The sequence below is a fragment of the Mastomys coucha genome, unplaced genomic scaffold, assembly GCF_008632895.1.
Source record: "Mastomys coucha isolate ucsf_1 unplaced genomic scaffold, UCSF_Mcou_1 pScaffold3, whole genome shotgun sequence".
NCBI classification, from domain to species: Eukaryota; Metazoa; Chordata; class Mammalia; order Rodentia; family Muridae; genus Mastomys; species Mastomys coucha.
The window spans coordinates 47,319,151-47,338,420 of NW_022196909.1; the positions used below are offsets into that span (position 1 = coordinate 47,319,151).

Genomic DNA, 19,270 nt, shown 5'->3' on the forward strand with positions numbered 1-19,270 from the left:
CTCTCCTGCCATCCCTGCCCCCACGCATCTCACATTTACAGTCCCGTTGGTTCTTGGTGAGCTCGAAGCCAGGGCGGCACTCACAGGCGATGCCCCCCTTCGGTGTCTCCCGGCAAATGTGGGCACAGCCATGGTTTTTGTTCATGCAATTCATTCCTTCTAAAGAGGGAGGAGGGGAGGCTGACGCTCCATCCGCACTGGAAGCCTCAATGGGGTGGGACCAGTGGTGGCTAAGGACACTGTAGGGACCAGCTGAGCTGTGGTGGCCAAGGACACTGTAGGGACCAGCTGAGCTGTGGTGGCCAAGGACACTGTAGGGACCAGCTGAGCTGTGGTGGCCAAGGACACTGTAGGGACCAGCTGAGCTGTGGTGGCCGAGGACACTGTAGGGACCAGCTGAGCTGTGGTGGCCGAGGACACTGTAGGGACCAGCTGAGCCTGCTACTCGAAGGTTCTCGAGATCTAGGAGGGGCCCAGAGAAACTAAAACAGGATCTCTTTCCTCAGAGAGCCTACGCTGGGACTAGGAACCTGAAGAAGAGAAACAGCCTCCAGACCCAGACAGGGTTTCTCTGTGTAGCCCAGGCTGTCCTGGAACTCACTCTGTAGACCAGGCTGGCCTTGAACTCAGAAATCTACCTGCCTCTCCATATCCAGTTCCCCAGTGCTGGGATCAAAGGTGTGCGTCACCACACCTGGTTAGGCCACAAGTTTTTTAAAGCTCCTACCACAGGCAGGGCAGCACGCTCGGTGACAGGGACACAAAAAAGGCAAATTGGACCTCCCTGCTGCTCTCAGACTAACATGGTCCAATGAGGGAATGAGCCATTGATCCAGGCTATGGAAGGGGACGCAGGTGAGGCTGTCCCAGAGAGGGAGCAGCTTACAGAACAAATGCTCACGAGCAGGAATTCACATCATCTTACCACTGGACCAGAGAATGCCCCAAAGTAGCTTCGTTCTACACTGGGCAGGTCCCTAGGTCGGTCTTAACTACATGAAGCCCTTGGGCTATGAGTAAGATGAAGGCTAGAGAGGAATCTAGAGTTCGGAGGGAAAGCTGGGAAGAGAAGCCTGGGGCCTTCCAAGGCCGCGGCGGGCTGACCTTCTGGCCGCTGGATACAGGTGTGCTGGTTGTCGCTGAGGAAAAAGCCTTCTCGGCAGTGGCACTCGTAGCTGCCCATCATGTTGACACAACTCTGCTGGCAGCCACCGTTGCCCTCTGCACACTCATCTACGTCTGTGAAGACAGGGGGTTGGTGGGACTGTCGTAGCAGCAGCATAGACTGAGGGCAGACTGAAGAATGCACTCCATATCCCTTGTCCTCTAAACCTTCCCTGAGTGTGAAGAGGTACCTCTGTCCCAAGCTCAGATAGGACGGGTGGCATCCAGACCTGGTGAGGACTGGACCTCCTCTCCCACGCTGTCGAGGCTGGGTCTGACCTCTCGGGTCTGACCTTCTATTCCCAGGCCCCATACGGCACCTAACTGCCTGAAACTCCAGTTCCAAGGAGCTAGGTGTCGTCCCTCCGGCCTCATGTGTGGCGCATGCGTACAAACGCCTATATACACAAACCCAGGGCCCGAGCACAGAGATCAGGAGAGAAGCCATAGCAAGAGGAATAGCTGTGAAGGGTGGGTACTTGTCCCACTGAGCGGCACTAGGGCTGGCTGGTGGCTAGCTCTGATGAGCAGCCGGGCGGGAATCAGGGAAGCTGGAAATGGCTCTCTCCTCAGATTAGCGGTATGGCTGAGGTGCCAAAGGTGGAAGTGAATGGCCACTGAGCCACAGATCCTCATGGGGCAACGACTGTTTCTGTGGACTGGCCACAACCCCAGTCTTCCTCCCTTCCCCTCGGGCCTGGGCTCACTGCCATCTTCCCTAGCTTCTCTCCTATTTTGGTTTAAGAAAACAAAGCCTGGCAATGTGGCGTGCATGGAAGGGTGGGAAAGGTGGCCGGGCCACACCCTGGATAGTGGAGGGGAACAATGGGGTGCCCCGAAGTCACCACCGCTTGAGCCAAACTCACCCCAGGAGTCTCTCCCTTGTACATCTGGACCCCATCTTTGTCCTGGCCGCTCCCCTCCCGGCCTCTACTTCTCCCTGGGCAAACTGAGGTCCATACTTCTCTTGGAGTTTTCTCAGTGGTTAGAGGCACGGCTGAGGCTATGATCCCTCATTTTAAGCAGACCTTTAACTCCGACCCTCCCAGGGCCTGCTCTTTCTCTCGTCTCTGTGGTTGGTGCTTGGTGATAGTTGGTGTTAGGACCCAATGGAGGTCAAAGAAGTAGAGATGGTATTCGTGGTCCAGTGGGCACACCCATACCGAGTACTTCAGATCTTGTCCCTAAGTAGTCCCGTGGGTGACAGGGGAGAGACAGCTCTTCCACAGTAGCAGAGGGGCGAGGGGAGGCAGCCCCAGGGAAGGGCCTGTCAGGGACGGGGGTGGGAGGTGGCTGTGGTGACCACATGTAGCACTGCAGTAAGGGGGTTCCTAGGCCACGCAGCATTCAACCAATCACATTCTGACCATCACCACTCTTTCCTTTGCTGACTCCATCTACCAGACGTCTCAAATCCCGCTAGAAGCTTCAGATTTTCTACCTAGGGGGAACTCTGACGTGGCCAGAGTAACTCTCAAAGATGACTGGCTAAAGCTGAGTTCGGCAGCCCACGGGTTCTATCCCAGATAGAGCTCTGGGGACAGGTGATACCGAGCCAGACTGAGGCTCTGAACTGGAGAGGATGAGACTGGAGCCAGGAAGGGAGGCAAGAGACAGAGGCATCCAAGGCTCAGAGAGCATCGCCAGCTGCATTAGCAGCAGTGCTCCTGCCTCAGCACCTGCTCAGTGGTAAAGCTGCGCAGGGCTTTCTACATAGGTGCTCCTGAAAAGCCCACACACTTTGGGACTTTTGAAGGGTTCTAACCTTCCCCGCCCCCCGCCCTGTGCAGTTTAGGAATGGGTCACTGGCTCAAGGGCCCACAGGTTCTAAGGAGCAGAACCCCATGTCTGATGCTAAGTCATCATCCCCATGCACAATGCTAAACACACACAAACACACGCACGCACACACACACTTCTAGCAGTGCCCCACCCCACTCCCATGCTCTTCAGCCAGCAGCCACACACACACACACACACACACACACACATAACGCACGCACACACGCATGCACACACATGTACACGCATGCACACGTGTGTACACACACACTTCTAGCAGTATCCCACCCCACTCCCATGCTCTTCAGCCAGCAGCCAGACTGTGTCACCCTCCCTGGCCAGCCTCAGAGGGGAACCTGTCCTTGCTCTCTTTTTGACCACTTTCTTCCCACTTGGAGGAGACAGGCTGAGTACAGCTCCTTCCCCCGGCCAGCCCTCACTCGCTCACCCAGACAGTTGTGTCCGTCGTGTGCCAGGTGGAATCCGTCATAGCAGGTACACCGGTAATTGCCAGGGATGTTGACACAGTCGTGCACGCAGCCTGCGTTGTCCTCCCGTTCACATTCATCCACGTCTGCGCAGAGAGGGCACACCGGAGGATGGTGAAGGGCCCATGCAAACAGCTATGCCATTTTTTACTTTCATGGTTTTGATTACGCCATTCATATAAAGTTCTCAAACGTTCTTTAATTGTGGAATTGCTGGGAAGGTGTGTCATCCTTGAACCAACACGCCCCACCCCCACCCCCCACAGGTCCCAGGAGGCCACTGTAGTTCTCAGTGTATTATGTCAACAGAAAGTAACGTGTACTTTGTCCCTGAGAATGCTACTCCTAGGCCACTCTGCAGTGTTTTTATAGCAAAAGATGTGCCTGCTTGTAGGTGAGTTCCCACTGGGGCTCACTGGTCCCGCCCTTTGCCCATGATATGATGGGTGCCAATAGAGGCTCCTGTCTCAGGGATCTTCGGGCCTTAGCTCTGTAAATGAGGTGCACCAGCCCCAGACAGCTACATAGCTACAAGGCTACGATGTGTCCCCTCGACTGCGCAATGCTTTGGTGCCCACCCCAGCACTGTGCCCTCTCTGGGACGATTCGGCCATCCTCCTTGGCCTGTAGAGGCTGCAGGCCCCGGGAAACTGTGGTGTAGGCCCCGAGGCAGCACAGTTAGTCCCCACTTTCCTGCAGGCTCTTCTCGGGGCCCCTCCCAGCCTGACCTTTGCAGTGCTTGCCGTCCCCCGTGTAGCCAGACTTGCAGATGCACTTGTATGACCGTGGGGTGTTCTGGCAGATGGCATCGATGTGGCAATGGTCCGTGCCTTCCACACACTCATCTACATCTGCCAGGGCAGAGGAGGACACGTAAGAACAGAACTGGTGTCTCTCAGGTGAGTTTTTGAAGGTATGTTCCCCAGAGGCAGAGTCCCCGTATGCCAGTGCACACCTGAGGTCCCCTCACAGTCCTCTCACGCTTCAGGAATTCAAACAAAACCTTACTGCCTCAGAAATACTCAAACCACGGTGACAGCCCCACCGCTCTCTGAAACGCCCCTCTTCAGTCTGAATCGCACACACAGGATGTGTCAGACATAGCCCAGTGTGGACTAGTTCAATGTTTCTTAGCAGCAGACTTGGAGGGAAAAAGGCAGGCACACAGTCACTGGTAGTGACCCAATGACCACTGATGTTTTTCTAGACCAGGACACACATAATCCAAGTTGGCCTAGAACTCATTCCACAGCTGAGGGCGGGCCTCAATGCCTGCTCCCCCTGTCTCCATCTCCCAAATACTGGGATTACGGGCATGCCCCACCCTGCCCAGCTGCTCTCTAGTAATTAAGGAAGAAAGGGAGATGGGGCCTGTCTGGGATCCTCATCTGCCTCACGGTCGACTGCAGATGCACTAGGTCGAACACACTAGTCCTGCCCGGCACAGCTCTGCACAGTTGTGATCCCAGCACTCGGGTACAATAGTGTACATAAGAGCACTCGTACAAACAGAACTGGCGTCATGTGAATTCTGAAGGTGTGTTCCCCAAAGGCAGTGTCCCCATATACTCGTGCACACCTGCGGTCCCCTCGACTTCCTCTGAACGCTGGAACGATTCAAATGAACCCGGAAACCAAGGCCGAAGGATCGGGAGTTCTAGGTTAGTGTACTGGCTGGTTTTGTGTGTCAACTTGACACAGGCTGGAGTTATCACAGAGAACGGAGTTTCAGTTGGGGAAGTGCCTCCGCGAGACCCAGCTGTGGGGCATTTTCTCAATTAGTGACCAAGGGGGTAGGCCCCTTGTGGATGGTGCCATCCCTGGGCTGGAAGTCTTGGGTTCTATAAGAGAGCAGGCTGAGCAAGCCAGGAGAAGCAAGCCAGTAAGGAACATCCCTCCATGGCCTCTGCATCAGCTCCTGCCTCCTGACCTGCTTGAGTTTCAGTCCTGACTTCCTCTGGTGATCAACAGCAATGTGGAAGTGTAAGCTGAATAAACCCTTTCCTCCCCAACTTGCTTCTTGGTCATGATGTTTGTGCAGGAATAGAAACCCTGATTAAGACAGTTAGGGAGATCCTGTCCCCAAAGCCCAGAAGTAAATGAAGCCAGTGCCTGACTGTTCACCATGGCACCAAGGAGCTTGGGAGGAACAGAGCTCCACTTGGGAAGAGTTCTCTTGGCCCTGACCAGGAGCCAGCAGGCCTTGGCCCGGCAGGTGCAGTTCTCTGAGCCACCTCTCTGACCAGGCAGAGCCCTGCCCCTCTCCTCCTCTATGCCCTCTCCTTCTGCGCCAACACTAAGTGCTCCCTCTAGTAGGTGTGACAGACTGAGCCACACTAAAGGGAGAGGCACCTCAGGGGGGTGCCGGTGGGGATTGTGGAGGGGAGTGGTCCAGGTGTGTGTCCTACCACTTGGGAGACAGAGGCAGGAGGCTCTCTGACTTCCAAGCCAGCCTGGCCTGTAGAGGGAGTTTCAGGACTACACTAAGAAACCCTGTCTCAGAAGAGAGAAAAAAAAGCCGGTCAGTGGTGGCGCATGCCTTTAATCCCAGCACTTGGGAGGCAAAGGCAGGTGGATTTCTGAGTTCGAGGCCAGCCTGGTCTACAGAGTGAGTTCCAGGACAGCCAGGGCTACACAGAGAAACCCTGTCTCGGAAAGAGAGAGAGAGAGAGAGAGGGAGAGAGGGAGAGAAGAGAGAAAAAAGAGTAAAAAAGAAAAGGCCTCAAGCAGTTGAGGACAACATCATGGCACCCATTAAGAAGTGACAAAGAGAAGGTCTCGCTCAGCAGAAAAGAGGTCCTGTGCGGCAATCGGCAATCGTTACATTCAGAACCACACAGATGATAAGTGACAGAAAGCTGAAACTGGCAGGTGCCAAGAGGCATTAGGGATGAGCTGCACTGTGGAGCCGACTCCCCTAAACATGCCCAAGGCCCCAAAGACTGGACTCGACACATCTGATTCTAATGAGCAGCTGTGGTCGAGAACCTCGTCCCAGTCAGAGGAGGGAGAGCCCATGTCTCCCCAGGAACTGGAAAACAGAGTGTATGGGCCAGAGTCCTCCTGTAAAGGAAGCCTGGGATCGAGGCTGGCCTGACTCCTGAGCTGCAAAGCGGGGTTCGGGGTTCGTCACAGTGCAGGTTCTCAGTCCCGGCCGCTGACCCAGTGATTCTGGCTCCTTAAGATCCCCCCCACCCCACCCCGTGACTGAGCCGAGAACGGCGCCACACACTGGCAGTTTCTGCCCTTTGTAGGTCTGAGTATTAGGAGATTGTCTGCACTTACAGCTCACCTCAGCCAAGCTCGGCAGTCGCGTGCCTGCCAGGCGGTCACCAAGGAAGAAAGAGGATGGAGAGGAGAGAGGCCCGGTAGTCAAGTTCCTAAGCCAAGTAAGAGAAACCTTGTGGATGGCCGTTGGGCAGTGTTTGACCAACTGGTGGAATAGATACAGAAGCGAGAAATGTCCCGTCTCAGTAAGGTCACCCATGGAGGCAGCCCCAGGTTAAGATCCAGCTCTATCATTTTACTGGGGAACTTTTTAAAAGTTTTCTTTTTAAGAAAGGTTTACTATGCAGCACAGGCTGACCTTGAACTCATGAACCCCCTGCTCCAGCCTCCCTAGTGTTGGGGTGGCAGGTGGGTGCTGCCACCTGCCTCCTGGCTCCTTCCTCATTTTCCATCCTTAGATTCCCCGCCCCCCCCCCCACAAGGTGGGATGGTGGCTCCTCCCCAGCAGAGGCCGTTCGCTTGTTAATCTGTGTGACCTGCCTGAGAAAGTACATGGGTACCAGCTTGAGTGGATGAGGCTGAGGCCTGAGCGCTGGGGGATCTAGGTCCCTTCTGTCCACTGGGGTGGTAGCCATGAGCCACATGTGACCCTTTCCATCACAAAGACAGCTCTTCAGTCCCACTAGCCTTAGGCCAAATATTCGTGGTGGGCTGCGCAATAGGAAATGTCCCAATGGCACAGACTTCACAGATCAGAAGAGCTTGCTCGCTCTGGGGGTTCTGAATAAGGAACACTTCTGGGTCTGGCCCAGAATTATAGAGCCTCCTCCAGAAGTCAGTCTCTGCAAGCATCTCAGCGGCGGGCGCCTGTCTCCATGTGCTGGGGCTTGGCTCCTGCTGCACCAGGCTCTTCCCTTTGTCTCCCCTCAAGTGGCCCCCAGGACCAGAGCAGCGATGAGGCCGACCACAGCCTGCTGGCTGCCTCAGGCTCTTCCTAGCCTCAGCCATCTCCTTGCTCTCAAATGTTTTCTGCTCTGGGAGTTCTAGGAGGTGTCCCACCCAACTCCCTCAGCACCAGCTACTCCCTCGGCACCAGATACTCCCTGGGCACCAGATACTCCCTGGGCACCAGATACTCCCTCAGCACCAGCTAACCAGTCCACTGCATCCCACATACCACCTCCTTCCCATTTATGCTGCAAGCCCACCCACTTCTATTATCCAAGACTGGCTCAAAATTGTCTGCCCTTACTGTCCCCAGTAAGCTCCCAGCCCAGGGGGACTCAGCATGCCCCCCCTTTGTGGTCCCTGCTGAGCCACATCACTAACACTCCGACCGACGCTGTCTCATGTAACACAGTTCCAGCTTCTCCCATGGCTGACGACCCCTGCAGAGAGGACCTTCCAATGGGGTGGCTGAAGTTTTCTGGCCCGAGGCAGGGCCCTACATAGTACCCAGCACCTCCACCCCTGCCAGGTCTTCAAAGCTCCTTTTCAGCACACCTGCCAGCCCAGAGTGAGTCCTCAAAGGGAACCTCTGTGGCACACACGGGCAACCTCAGCTCATCCATCCTCTTAGAGGCTGTTTGCCAGCTGCAAGCCAAGCGACGTGTTTGGGCTGGTGGTCGTCGGCTCAGGCTGTGCTTCGCACTGGAATCCAGGGACCTCTGAAGACCCATGGGTGTCTAAACCTCCAGGGCAAGCCTGGGGAATCTCTCTCTTTTCCAACTTGTGTACATAAGCTATTTGCCTAAGCTGGGAGACACTCTGGAGGTGCAACATGACACACTAAGAGACAAGGTTCTCAACTGATGGCCACTACACCGGTCCCAGGGCAGGCTTAGTGCCATGTTCTTGGGCCCACCTCTGGACACACCCATCCCATCCCCTGAAAACCCACCATAGCACCATCCTGGGAACTGCCAGCATCGAGTGAGTTAATGTCCACCAAGCACCGGGTGCCACAGGGAGTGCTCAATACAAGCTTGCTGCCGTCTCTCATCCTCCCTAGCATACTCTTGTGTCATGTCCACTCAGTGCCAGGAATTCCTGAAGGCCACACATGGCTTCTGGGTCTTTGAACTCACGATAACTCAGCAGCTGGCAGAGCCGCGGGCACCTGAGCGCTCAGCAAACGGCTACTAGGGACCTGCACAAGGGCAAGGGCGAGCACTGTGCTGGGGACTGCGGGCTTGGCCGTGACTGGGACAGAATAACCGTGTAGTGAAGGCGCTCTGTGGGCATCTGTTAAACAGATAGCAGCTGGCCGAGACAGTTATCTGCTGTATACCCTGGGGAAGAAGCCTGCCTCTTTACTCTCCTTTGACCATTTGGCGTCCTAGGGAGTCGATTGTGAGGAGTAGAGCTCACTAGGGAAAGCACCATGTGACCTACGAGGACCCAAGCTAGGATCCCCAGAACTCATGTAAAGATTCAGGACCGGGCATCTAGACTCCGAGCGTTCCTACAGCAAAACCGGAGGCAGAGACAGGAGAGTCCCCAGATTGCAAGCCTGCTTGCCTAGCTTGGAGTGGTAACAACGGCAGATACTGTCCCAAACAAGGTGGAAGGTGAGAGCTGACTCCTGAGGCTGACCTCTGACCCCCACGTGTGTGTTGCAGCAGTGTGTCTGCACGTACACACAGATTTAAGAGAGCACAAAGACAGAGCCCTGGGGCCTGATGAATCCAGGGCGGAAGAGACTGCAGACGGTGGATGGTACCATCATGGGCTGCTTTGTTACTCTCTTGGGCAGCGGCAGGCATGGTTTATTAAATGAATGGAGGAGCACCTAGCGAGGTTATCCTGGAAAAGAACCAATAGCCAGTGGAAAGACAGGACCCAAACCTACCCTGTGAAAGTCTTCTAAAAGTACACGAGAGACAGAGGGAGATCTCTTGTCTCCCCATGTCCTCAGCTCAATACTTTGTACAGCTTGAAGGAAGCAACCGCTGCAGAGCACAGAGACTGACTGGAGCTGAATCTAGCTGCTGGTTAAAAAGCCAGTGTACAGCCGGGCAGTGGTGGCGCACGCCTTTAATCCCAGCACTTGGGAGGCAGAGGCAGGCGGATTTCTGAGTTTGAGGCCAGCCTGGTCTACAGAGTGAGTTCCAGGACAGCCAGGCTATCCAGAGAAACCCTGTCTCAAAAAAAAAAAAAAAAAAAAACCAGCGTACAGATGCTGGGAAGCTCAGAGGGAACCAGGGTAGACAGGGAGCAGGCAGACACACAGGCCAGGAGGAGAGGGTGGGCAGGCGCAGTGGTAGGCAGGTGTCGCCAGCCTTGGGATTCACTACTCTGGGGCCAAGCAGCTGGTCAGAAACAAAAACAAACATCAGGGGCTACAGGTTCCTGCTGTTAACAGCTTCAAACCGCCAGAGGAAAACTCCAAATAAATATAATTAGAAACTTGTAAAAAAAAAAAAAAAAGTCCTCTCTGTAAACCTGCCCCCAACCCCAGGATCTACCCTTTGAGCATCCCATCCTTCCGCAACCCCAGCCCCCACCCCCAGAGCCCACATAGCCTGCAGTTGTACGTCACCCAGGGAGCCAACAACCCAGTTTGCTCCTTCTGCTCCTGTCAGTAACCACAGAGAGCCTGGGCACAAAGCTCTGAAATTCAGAGCCTGCAGCTCTCTGGGGCTCTGGTTCATCACAGGGGGAAACCCATTGGCAAACCAAGGCCTCTCGTGCCCCTGACCCGGGGCAGGGGGTCATCGACCCACTTCTGAAAGCCAGCTGTGGATCCAGCTCCAACTCCAGAGCAAGCCCTTGATCTGAGGAGGGGGGGGAGGAGGTGGGAGGAGACAGAGAGCATTTGTGGCCACCACAGGGTGGGACAGGAACACACCCTTGCACTTCTAGGGTACTACCTGCTCACCGGACACAGGACTGTCAGATGCTGGGGAAACTGAGCTGGGGGGGTCGGGGTTGGGGAGTGGGAAGTATCAAGTGACCAGGCCTCCAGCAGGCAGAGGAGAGGGCCAGGTGGAGAGGGCCTGGCCTGTAGGTGAAAAACCAGGCCTCAGGGCTAACGCTTACCAATAGGAATGAGTTCAGTAAAACTGGCCGAACCCAAGCTGCCGGCCATTAGGTTGCTCAGCCTTTGTCAAAACTCACCCTTTATCTTCTGCCCGCCTACCTAGTGCCTCCTGAGTCAGGCCAGAGGGCAGGCTGTCGGGGAAGAGAGTGTGGCCAGTGTGCAGACAGAAAGGCAGTGGTCCATCCCTGCCCAGGCGAGTAGCCCTTTCATCCCCCTGCAAACATCCTCAGGGCTCACTGTTCCCACCTCTCCCCGGAGCTCCAGCAAATCCACTCCTTCCCAGACTCCTGTCTCCCCAGGTCTGGGCCTCCCGTAAGCACTGCCAGCCTGCCTCAGAGCGGGCTCCACGGTTTCCAGCCCTGACAGGAACTCTTTCTTACTGAGTGGTCATGTGCCCACACCCGCACACCGAAGCAGGCCGGGGTGGCAGAGACCAGGGTGGGTTCTGGCAGTGAACTCCTCCACCTCCATCTTCTCCAGAGGATGTGAAACACACCCCCCACCCCCGCGCGCGTGCTCCCCTCCCCCACCCTCAGTCCGAGGCTCTGGATCAAGCCATTCTGTCCCTCTCTTCCAACTAAAACAAAACGCACACTTTCGCCCACTTCCTCCTCCCACCCCCACCCCACCCCCAGTCCCCAGAGTACCACGCACATGTGCTCACACAGAGAGTCACACACATGCATGCTCACACACACACACCCCCGGTAGTGCACACACCTCACCTCACCTTCCCAAACTCACACTCCCTCCATTTACAACAGGTCCTAGTGGCTCACATCTTAAACCGGTTCTCATGGCCTAAGATTCCAGAAGGTTCCGGAAAGCAATCTCATCTGAGGGTTCCTGATGGCTCTCGCCTTGCCTGTGGTGGTTGTGGCTCCCAGATCTTTTAGTCCCCTCTCCCCATTCCACCCCACAGAGACTCAGGGGAATAAGAAGTGACAGGAGTTGGGGGGGGCGTGACACAAAATTTATAACTTCTTAGCTCTGAGCTTTCCCAACACCTAAGGCGTGCCAGCAAACCTTGGAGGGAGGTCAAAGGGGTTTCTGAAAATTTTTCTTAAAATTGGGATAAGCTTAAGGAAACAGATAAAACAGGCTCTAAGAGTGGGGTTCGTCCGTCCGTCCGTCCGTCTGTCTGCGTCTGTCTGCTCTCTCCCGGAGGGCCTCGGTGGGGCACAAGCAGTAGCGGCTTGCCGGAGGAGCCACCCGCACCCGCTGACACGGTTACAGTTTTCGTTTCATATTTTAGAGGGAGGGGCTAGGAGGAACAGTCCCCTCACTGTGGACGCTGGCCACAGGAGCAGAGGGAAGCAGGGAGGAGAGAGAGCAGCCACATTAAAGAAGAAGAGAGGGGTGGGGGCAAGGAGAGAGACACATACTGCCAGACAGAGACCCAGAGACAGAGAGACACTGTTTGGCATGCCGGATGAACGCCCTCCGTCTCGGGGACAGCGTGATTTCTAAATGGGTGACTTTCTCAAAACTCTATCCCTAACAAGGAAACTACCAGGTAATGTGGATGGCCAACCTGGCTGTCCCAGAGCCCGCCCGCCTGCCCGCCCGCCCCGAGGACAGGACCAGTTCCCCTGGAGGCCCCAAGACCTTTTCATTCAGTTGCAACCTGAGCCCTAAGTGAGGATTAGGTCTTTTTAGCGTTAGCTGTCCTGCCATCGCTACCCCACCCCCACCCCTCACCCCCCAAAAAAGCAAAGCAAATTAATGCTTTTAAGTTTACAATTACCCTGGTTATCCAGTCTGTCTACTTTAAGACACACAGACAGGCACTTGAAAACCACTCAAAACCACGTATACCGGGCAAGCTCACCCCCTCCCCAGCCCCGACAGCTGACCCACCCACTCGTCCACTGGGACAGAAACCCGAATAAAGTTCCCGAATAAAGAACGAGATCTCCGTAGAGGCTGTGGGACAGGGATGTCCCAGTGCTGGTGTCCCTGTATCCTGCGTTCCTCTCCCTCCACTCTGATACTTAAGCTTGCTCCTCGATTCCCCCTGCATGGCTTTGACCCTCCCAGAGACACAGATGTTGGGGGGGAGGCAGGCGGGACAGAAGCTCTCTTCAAGATGCTTGCTGAGGGAGGCTGTCATGTTCAGACCCTCTAGAGTGCCACTGAAAAGCTCCAGGCAGCAAAGGCAAACTCCCCAGCCCAGCCCTGGTGATAGATAGATGGGAGGTGTGTCGAGGGGGCACGGGAAGGCCTCCCGGAGGAAGCCCACAGCACTCTGGGTAAGCCTGCGAGGTCCAGACCAAATACTTCTCATCTTCCCTGTGACATCCACCTGCAAATTTGAGTCCAAGGAAGGCTCTATGGTCCACCAAACCTGTTGTTAGGCAACCTTTGATAGACAGGGTTTCCCAGATTTCCTGAATTACCATTAAAGAGTTAAATTACCATTAAAGGGTTAAAGAGAGGCTCCCTTCTAATCCCAGCTGGACTCAGAAGTCCTAAAGTGGGGTAGGGGTACAGTTACTGCAACCCCATCAGGGCAGGTGTAGCCCCACGACAGAGATAAGCAAAGACCTTGAGGGTACCGCCTCTACTCCAGCTGAGTGCCCCCCCCCAGCACCCAGTGGGGTGTCCAATAAAAGGACGCGCTCTCCAGTGCCCCGACTCCTCCTATCCTCGGTTGATGGGCTGGTCTCCAGGAGAGTTTTGGTTCCCCAACACCTGTCCCATTTAGGGGTCTCCAGCTGCACCTGGAGCCCCTTTAATAGGCTGCTTCTCCTCCTGTTCGTGCCCCCCCCCCCAAGCCCCAGCAGACACTGGCTCCAACTTGAAAGAGGCCCTTATCTTGTCTCTAGATTACTGCACGAAATCCGTTCCTTCCTCAGACTAAACTCCCTAGCTAATTCCATGTTATGAGTAAGTCAGCATGCACTACAAAAGCCAGCTTTGTTTACGAAAACACACAAGCAAATCCACTGAGGGGAGAGGGACTGTTGTAGGCAGTGGCGGCGGCAGCAGCAGCAGCAGCAGCGGGCTGTCTGGTAGGAAGGCTGCAGAAGCCTGCAGAAGTGGCAGTTTGGGGCTGGAAGGAAGTGAGGGTGGGGTCTGGTACTTGACAGCTGAGGGTCTCTCGTGTTTGGTTATGTTAATGGACGGGTCCGAGGGGGCAAGGGAAGAGGCAGTGTTTTGGGAGAGGAGGGAGGTGTTGGCTTAGCACCTTCTACCAACAGCGAAAAGCTGCTGACACAGCCCGGCTTAAGACTCAGGCCCCCCGGACACACTGACCCGACTGACTGACTGCTAGACAACTCAGACTTCCTCAACTCCCAAGTTCAACTTTCCTCCTGGCTCAGACACTTCTTCATCCCTGGCTGGCTTCAGGAGCCCCTGGGACAATAGGCAGAATCTACCTCCCCGGGCTAAACCTCGCCCTAAGAGGGGTTTTCTTTTTGTCCATATAAATCTCTTTTGGGTGAGGACAGCGTGGGGGGAGGGGTACAGCAGGTCAATGGGGGGAGGGGAGGCTGTCCCCAGAGAACTGTGGGACACCAGTCTGGTTTCTGCCAGCGCAGCCTTGGGACTGGCTGGGCAGGGAGCTCGGGGTCAGGGACTGGGGCACGAGGGCCTCCCAGTTTCTAATTCCTAGAGGGATCTGTCAGAGCTCCCAGCCTGGAATTTTACTTTGTTATTTTAATGCAATTCTGACCTGGATTTAAATGGAATTGGAAACCCCAGGCCTTAATAAATAAATATTATGATAAGAAATGAAAGCCATGCGAGACGAAAGGGATCCCCCCCCCCCAGGCAGAAACGCAACGTTCGTGCCAGAAGGCAGTCACAGACATTTTCCCCTACTGCCCCCTACTACTCCGTGACAGGCAGTCGGTTTCACCGCGAAAGAGTCTGTTTTTCTTTAACATCCTTCGACCTGATAAGACGGTAACTTCGAAATTTCGGCCTGCCTCTGCCTCATGCGGGGAGGGGAGGAGGTCCCCGAAGTGTCTGGCATGGTTTGAAAACTTACTTCCCTCCGTCTCAGCCTCCAAAGTGAAGTCCCTGGCAATGTTTGAGAGAAGATTCTGCCCTCGGAGGAAGATGCTACACGGTGGCCAGGGAAGCCGGCAGAAGTGCATGCTCCCTTCTTGCTGGCCGCCCACCCCCCCACCCCCCAGGCGCTATTGCCTGTCGCACAGCGCCCCGAGGTCCAGCCCTGGCCGGGGAGTCGGGGGACACAGGGCCGGGTCCTGACAGCCACGCACCTCCAGACACCTGCCCTGGTGGCTCGGGCCCTGCCGCCCCGCCGCCCCGCCGCCCCGCCGCCCCGCAACCCCGCCCCGCGCCTCCCTTACCTTGCGCAGCTTTGCCATGCTGGGCGGCGCGCGCGTGGACCAGCAGGACGAGCAGGCAGAGCCCGGGGACGCGCCCCGAGCCCATGGCCTGGAGCTCGGCGCGGCGGGGCCGCGGGGGTGTCGCAGCCCCGGGGAGGGCGCGAGGCGGAGGGGGAGGGGACTGGAGGGCGCCGCGCGGTGGCGCGGGTAGGCGCGGGGCGGCGGCCCGAGGGGCGGCCCGGGCTATCGCACCCGACGCCCAGCTTCGCCCGCGGGGAGCTGTAGCCCGAGAGCGAGCGCGCCGCAGAGCCCGAGCTGGGACCTGAGAAAGGGGAGGGGAGACTGAGCGCCTAAACACGCCCTTTCTGCCTCTTTCTTCCTCCCTTGCTTTCTCGTCTCCCGGGCTCCGTCTGTTTTTCTTCGCCTTTCTCCTCCTCCTCCTCCTCTCTCTCCTCCTCTCCTCGCTCCTTTTAGTTTTCTTCCTCCTCCCCTTCCCACTGCCCCTCCTGCCTCTCCTCTCCGTCCTCCTCCTCCTCCACCTCCTTTTTCGTGCCCTTTTTTTTTTCTTCTTCTTCTTCTTCTTTCAAAGGGGGCCTCGGCGTGGCGGCCGCTCCCCCTGCGCGCCCGGGCGCGCGGCCCCCTCCCCAGGCTGCCGGGCCGCTGCCTGCAGGAATTTACAATCCGGCGCTGGGGGAGCGGGCCCGGTCTCCATGGAGACGGCTTCCCCCGGAGCAGGGAGGTCAGGCGCAGACCGCGCACAATCAATGGATCAATGCAAGCCCCCGCTCCCGCTCCAGACCAAACAGCACCGGGGCTCCGGCTCGTCCGCTCTCTCTCCCCGTGGGGAGCTAGCGGGGGAGCCGAGGGTGCGCCCCCCGCGCTCGCACGCCAGGAGGGCCGAGCGGCGAAGGTCTCTGCACGCGCGGCTCGGCGGGGAGACAAAGAGGGCGCGAGGTGTCGGGGAGGCTCGGAAGGGCTGCACCTCGAGACAGAGATGGGTTGAGACTCCGGGCCAAGGAACGTCCTCCGAACCTCTCCCCCGCCCCCCGATACAGTCCTCATACTCAGATGAGTCCCGGCTAAAGCTGCCCGGCACCGGGAAGGCTCTGTGGGCGTTGAAGGTAGCCCGCTGAGACGCCCTTCTCGGTGTGGCTCCTGTATGTACTGGCTAATGCTCGACACACCCGCAGAGGTTACCCCACGATCATCTTGGGCACACACAAAGGCTCTGTACAGTCTCTCCAAACCGGCTTCCAGGGCTAACCTCACTGGCAGCAGGGGATAGGTTTAAGGTAGAGACACTCCGCCGAAGGAGCAAGTCCCCCCGGGGCCTGGACACTGTCCCCTTTCCCCCTGTCCCTTCAGTCGCTCTGAGCCAGTTGTACCAGGCCTCAGAGTCCTGCCTGCTTCAAAGCCAATTTTTGTGCAGAAATAAAATAAAAAAAAATCCCAAGGTACCCATGAAAACTGGGCAATGACCAAGGTCTCCCTAAGGATGACTCAGTTCTCAAACCCTTGACATTGGCAGCGGGCTCCAGCTGGGGTGGGGGTGGGCTCTGTCAGCAGCCGCCTTCCTACCCTGGGGAAGAGGTTAGCCCTCCCTTTAGTAGGGATTAAATGGAAGGGTAAGAGAGTGAGTGAACACAGACACAGGCTTTGACTTCCCAGCCAGCTCCCGAGATGCCTCTTGGCTTCCGGTCCCATCCCGAGTTGGCCGGCCTCAGTTTCCCCAGCTAGAAAAAGAGGATGGGTTTACTGGGCCAGAGGAGGCAGAGGGGACGCTGCCCTTGGAAAGCTAGGAAGAGGAATCCTCGAGGCCCCTCCCTTGTACAATGCGAGAGATGGCGCGGGGGAGGTGAACACACGGGTCATGGGAATGGAGTGGAGACCACAGAAAGGTTGACCCCCTCCACGGTCCCTCCCAGCCCCGTCACTCCTGAGATCCCTTCCTCCCCCATTCCTCTGGTAAACCCCTCCCTCTGGAGCAGCTTTGCCTGCTGCCACCAATTATGTGGAAGCCGGAGAACAAGTTCAAACTTGTCATTCTCTTTGCCCCAAACAAGAGGAGAGAGAGAGAGAGAGAGAGAGAGAGAGAGAGAGAGAGAGAGTTGGGGGTAGTCAGACAGCAGTGCCCAGGAAGAGCTGAGAGACCTCAGAAGCCCCAAGGTGGGAAGTTTGTCTCCAGCTCTGCTTGCCTCCACCTCTACCTTCTTGGGACCCTGCATGTGCACCCTTCTGCATCCTGAACCAGGCGGGGTTTGCTGCCAGCCGACTCCTCCCACCCCCACAGCTAAGGTGGGCGTGGAGGACTCTCCAGGGCTTGAGAGTTTTCTGGGGTCTTCTCGAGAGTTCCTTGGCCCCCTGAGCATCGCTGTCCCCTGGAGGTTTGGGGTGGGAGGGGCGGTGAATGACCAAGCCCTTCCAAGCCACTGTGTCCCCTGGAAGTCCTGATGTTCCCTTCTCTTCCTACTTCTCAGTTACCCTCTGCCCACCCCCACCTGTCGGTAATGTGTACTCCCCTGCCCTCCAGAATATTCTATGCGGGTAGTAGCAGGGGGTCTAGCCTGGGCACTGTGAGTTGGGGTGTGGCCACATTGCCCTCTGCTCTGTCCATTACCACAGATTTCTGCAAAAATCACACAGACTACAAACTCCAGGCCACTAGGAAGGAGCACCTATGACGAAGTGTCCAGTGTCCCCCGGCTTGTCCCCACTCATTGCTCAGCTGTATTTTTTTTTTTTTTTTTTTTTTTGAGACAGGGTTTCTCCGTGTAGCCCTGGCTGTCCTGGAACTCACTCTGTAGACCAGGCTGGCCTCGAACTCAGAAATCCATCTGCTTCTGCCTCCCAAGTGCTGGGATTAAAGGCATGCCCACCACTGCCCGGCTGCTCAGCTGTATTTTTAAAGTTCACCTTTAATTAATTTATTTTGTTCACCACCTCCCACCCCTTGGGGGTTGTTTTTGTTTTGTTCTGTTCTGTTTTGTTTTGTTTTGTTTTGTTTTGAGATAGTTTCTCATGTAGCCCAGGCTGGCCTCAAACTCATTATGTAATCCAGGATGACACTGAACTCCTAGGCCTCCTGCCTCCACCCCCAAGGGCTGCCATGACAGGGAGCCATCCCCAAGCCCCGGAAGGCTGCCATCTGCTTTCAAACCTTATCTCCCTTGCTTGTGAGATGTATTTCTTTCCCACATTCTCTCTTAAGAGCGTCCTCTAGGAGGCACCTAGCTGATGTATCCAGGCTCAGATCATTTCAGGGGCACCCTTGTTAGAACCCAACCACATGCCGGGACCAACCCTGCTTGCTCTGTCACCGTTCTCAGTCTTGGCTTAAAGGTGAAGCCAATCCAGGGCGCTCTCCTGACAGGCAATAGAGTCCATGGGGAGAAAAGGTATAAGCCGGAATGGACATCGCCAGTGTCAAGAGGCAGGCTTCGGTTGGTTTACGGGCAAGGCTGTCCTAAAACTCAGAGCAGGCTGGCCTCGAATTCAGAGACCTTCCTGCCTCTGCCTCTGCAGTGCTGGGATGGTGGGTGTGTCCTGCTGCAGCTGGCTCTCTATAGGTTCTGTGGAAGAAGAACTGGGTCCTCATGCTCATGCAGCAAGCCCTTGACCATCGGAGGCGTCTCTTTATTTTCTCCTCTGACCAGAGAGATAGAACAGCCTCCCAGGGTTCACAGCGGGGAAACACCTGGCACACTAAGTCATCCGATAGAGGTCACGGTTGCCACCTCTAGCATGTAGGCGGGAACAAAGAGTCCCAGTGTTGGATGGGTGAACTGTCTAGCAGAGCCTGGGAGGAATCGGCCCGGGGTCAGGCGAGGCTTTGATGTTTGGGGTACTGGCAAGGTCAACTGGGCTAGTGTCTTACCACCCCTAAACAGGTCCCTGTCTATCACACATTCCTACCGAGAAGGTTCCAAAAATTCCACGCATTCCAGGGCACTGCCTTTATCTGTAGCCTTCCATTTCACAGAGAACGCAGAAGGAGCTCACCTGACCCTCCTGCCCTGCCTCCTTGTGCCCCCTACCCCACCTCAGGAAGATGCCAATGCCAGGACTCAAATTAGAGCTCCCAGCCACTACCACTCACAGAGGGCGGCTTACATGCCAACCCTCTACCGCACACTCCAGCCAAGGCCTGCGAGGCAAGAATTTTAATTAATACCTCAGCGCTTTAGACTGGATGTTAAACTCAGGTTCCCCCACCACCACCACCACACACACACACACACACACACACACACACACACACACATGCT

General features: G+C 56.2%; 1 protein-coding gene across 3 annotated transcripts in view; it reads right to left on the reverse strand.

Moving 5' to 3' along the window:
• Scube3 (signal peptide, CUB domain and EGF like domain containing 3) overlaps positions 1 to 15,474 on the reverse strand; it is a 34,006-nt gene extending 18,532 nt beyond the window's left edge. For 2 of the 3 annotated variants that reach the window (XM_031346852.1, XM_031346850.1), the window contains exons 1-5: positions 15,027 to 15,473; positions 4,163 to 4,285; positions 3,395 to 3,520; positions 1,105 to 1,239; positions 34 to 159 (exon numbers count right to left, since the gene is read on the reverse strand). In XM_031346852.1, the coding sequence (XP_031202712.1) occupies positions 34 to 159; positions 1,105 to 1,239; positions 3,395 to 3,520; positions 4,163 to 4,285; positions 15,027 to 15,111 (595 nt within the window). In that variant the 5' untranslated portion in view covers positions 15,112 to 15,473. Of the gene's footprint in view, positions 1 to 33; positions 160 to 1,104; positions 1,240 to 3,394; positions 3,521 to 4,162; positions 4,286 to 15,026 lie in introns of all 3 variants that reach the window. The other variant, XM_031346853.1, reaches the window with a different exon arrangement.
• Between the last annotated feature and the right edge of the window lie 3,796 nt (positions 15,475 to 19,270).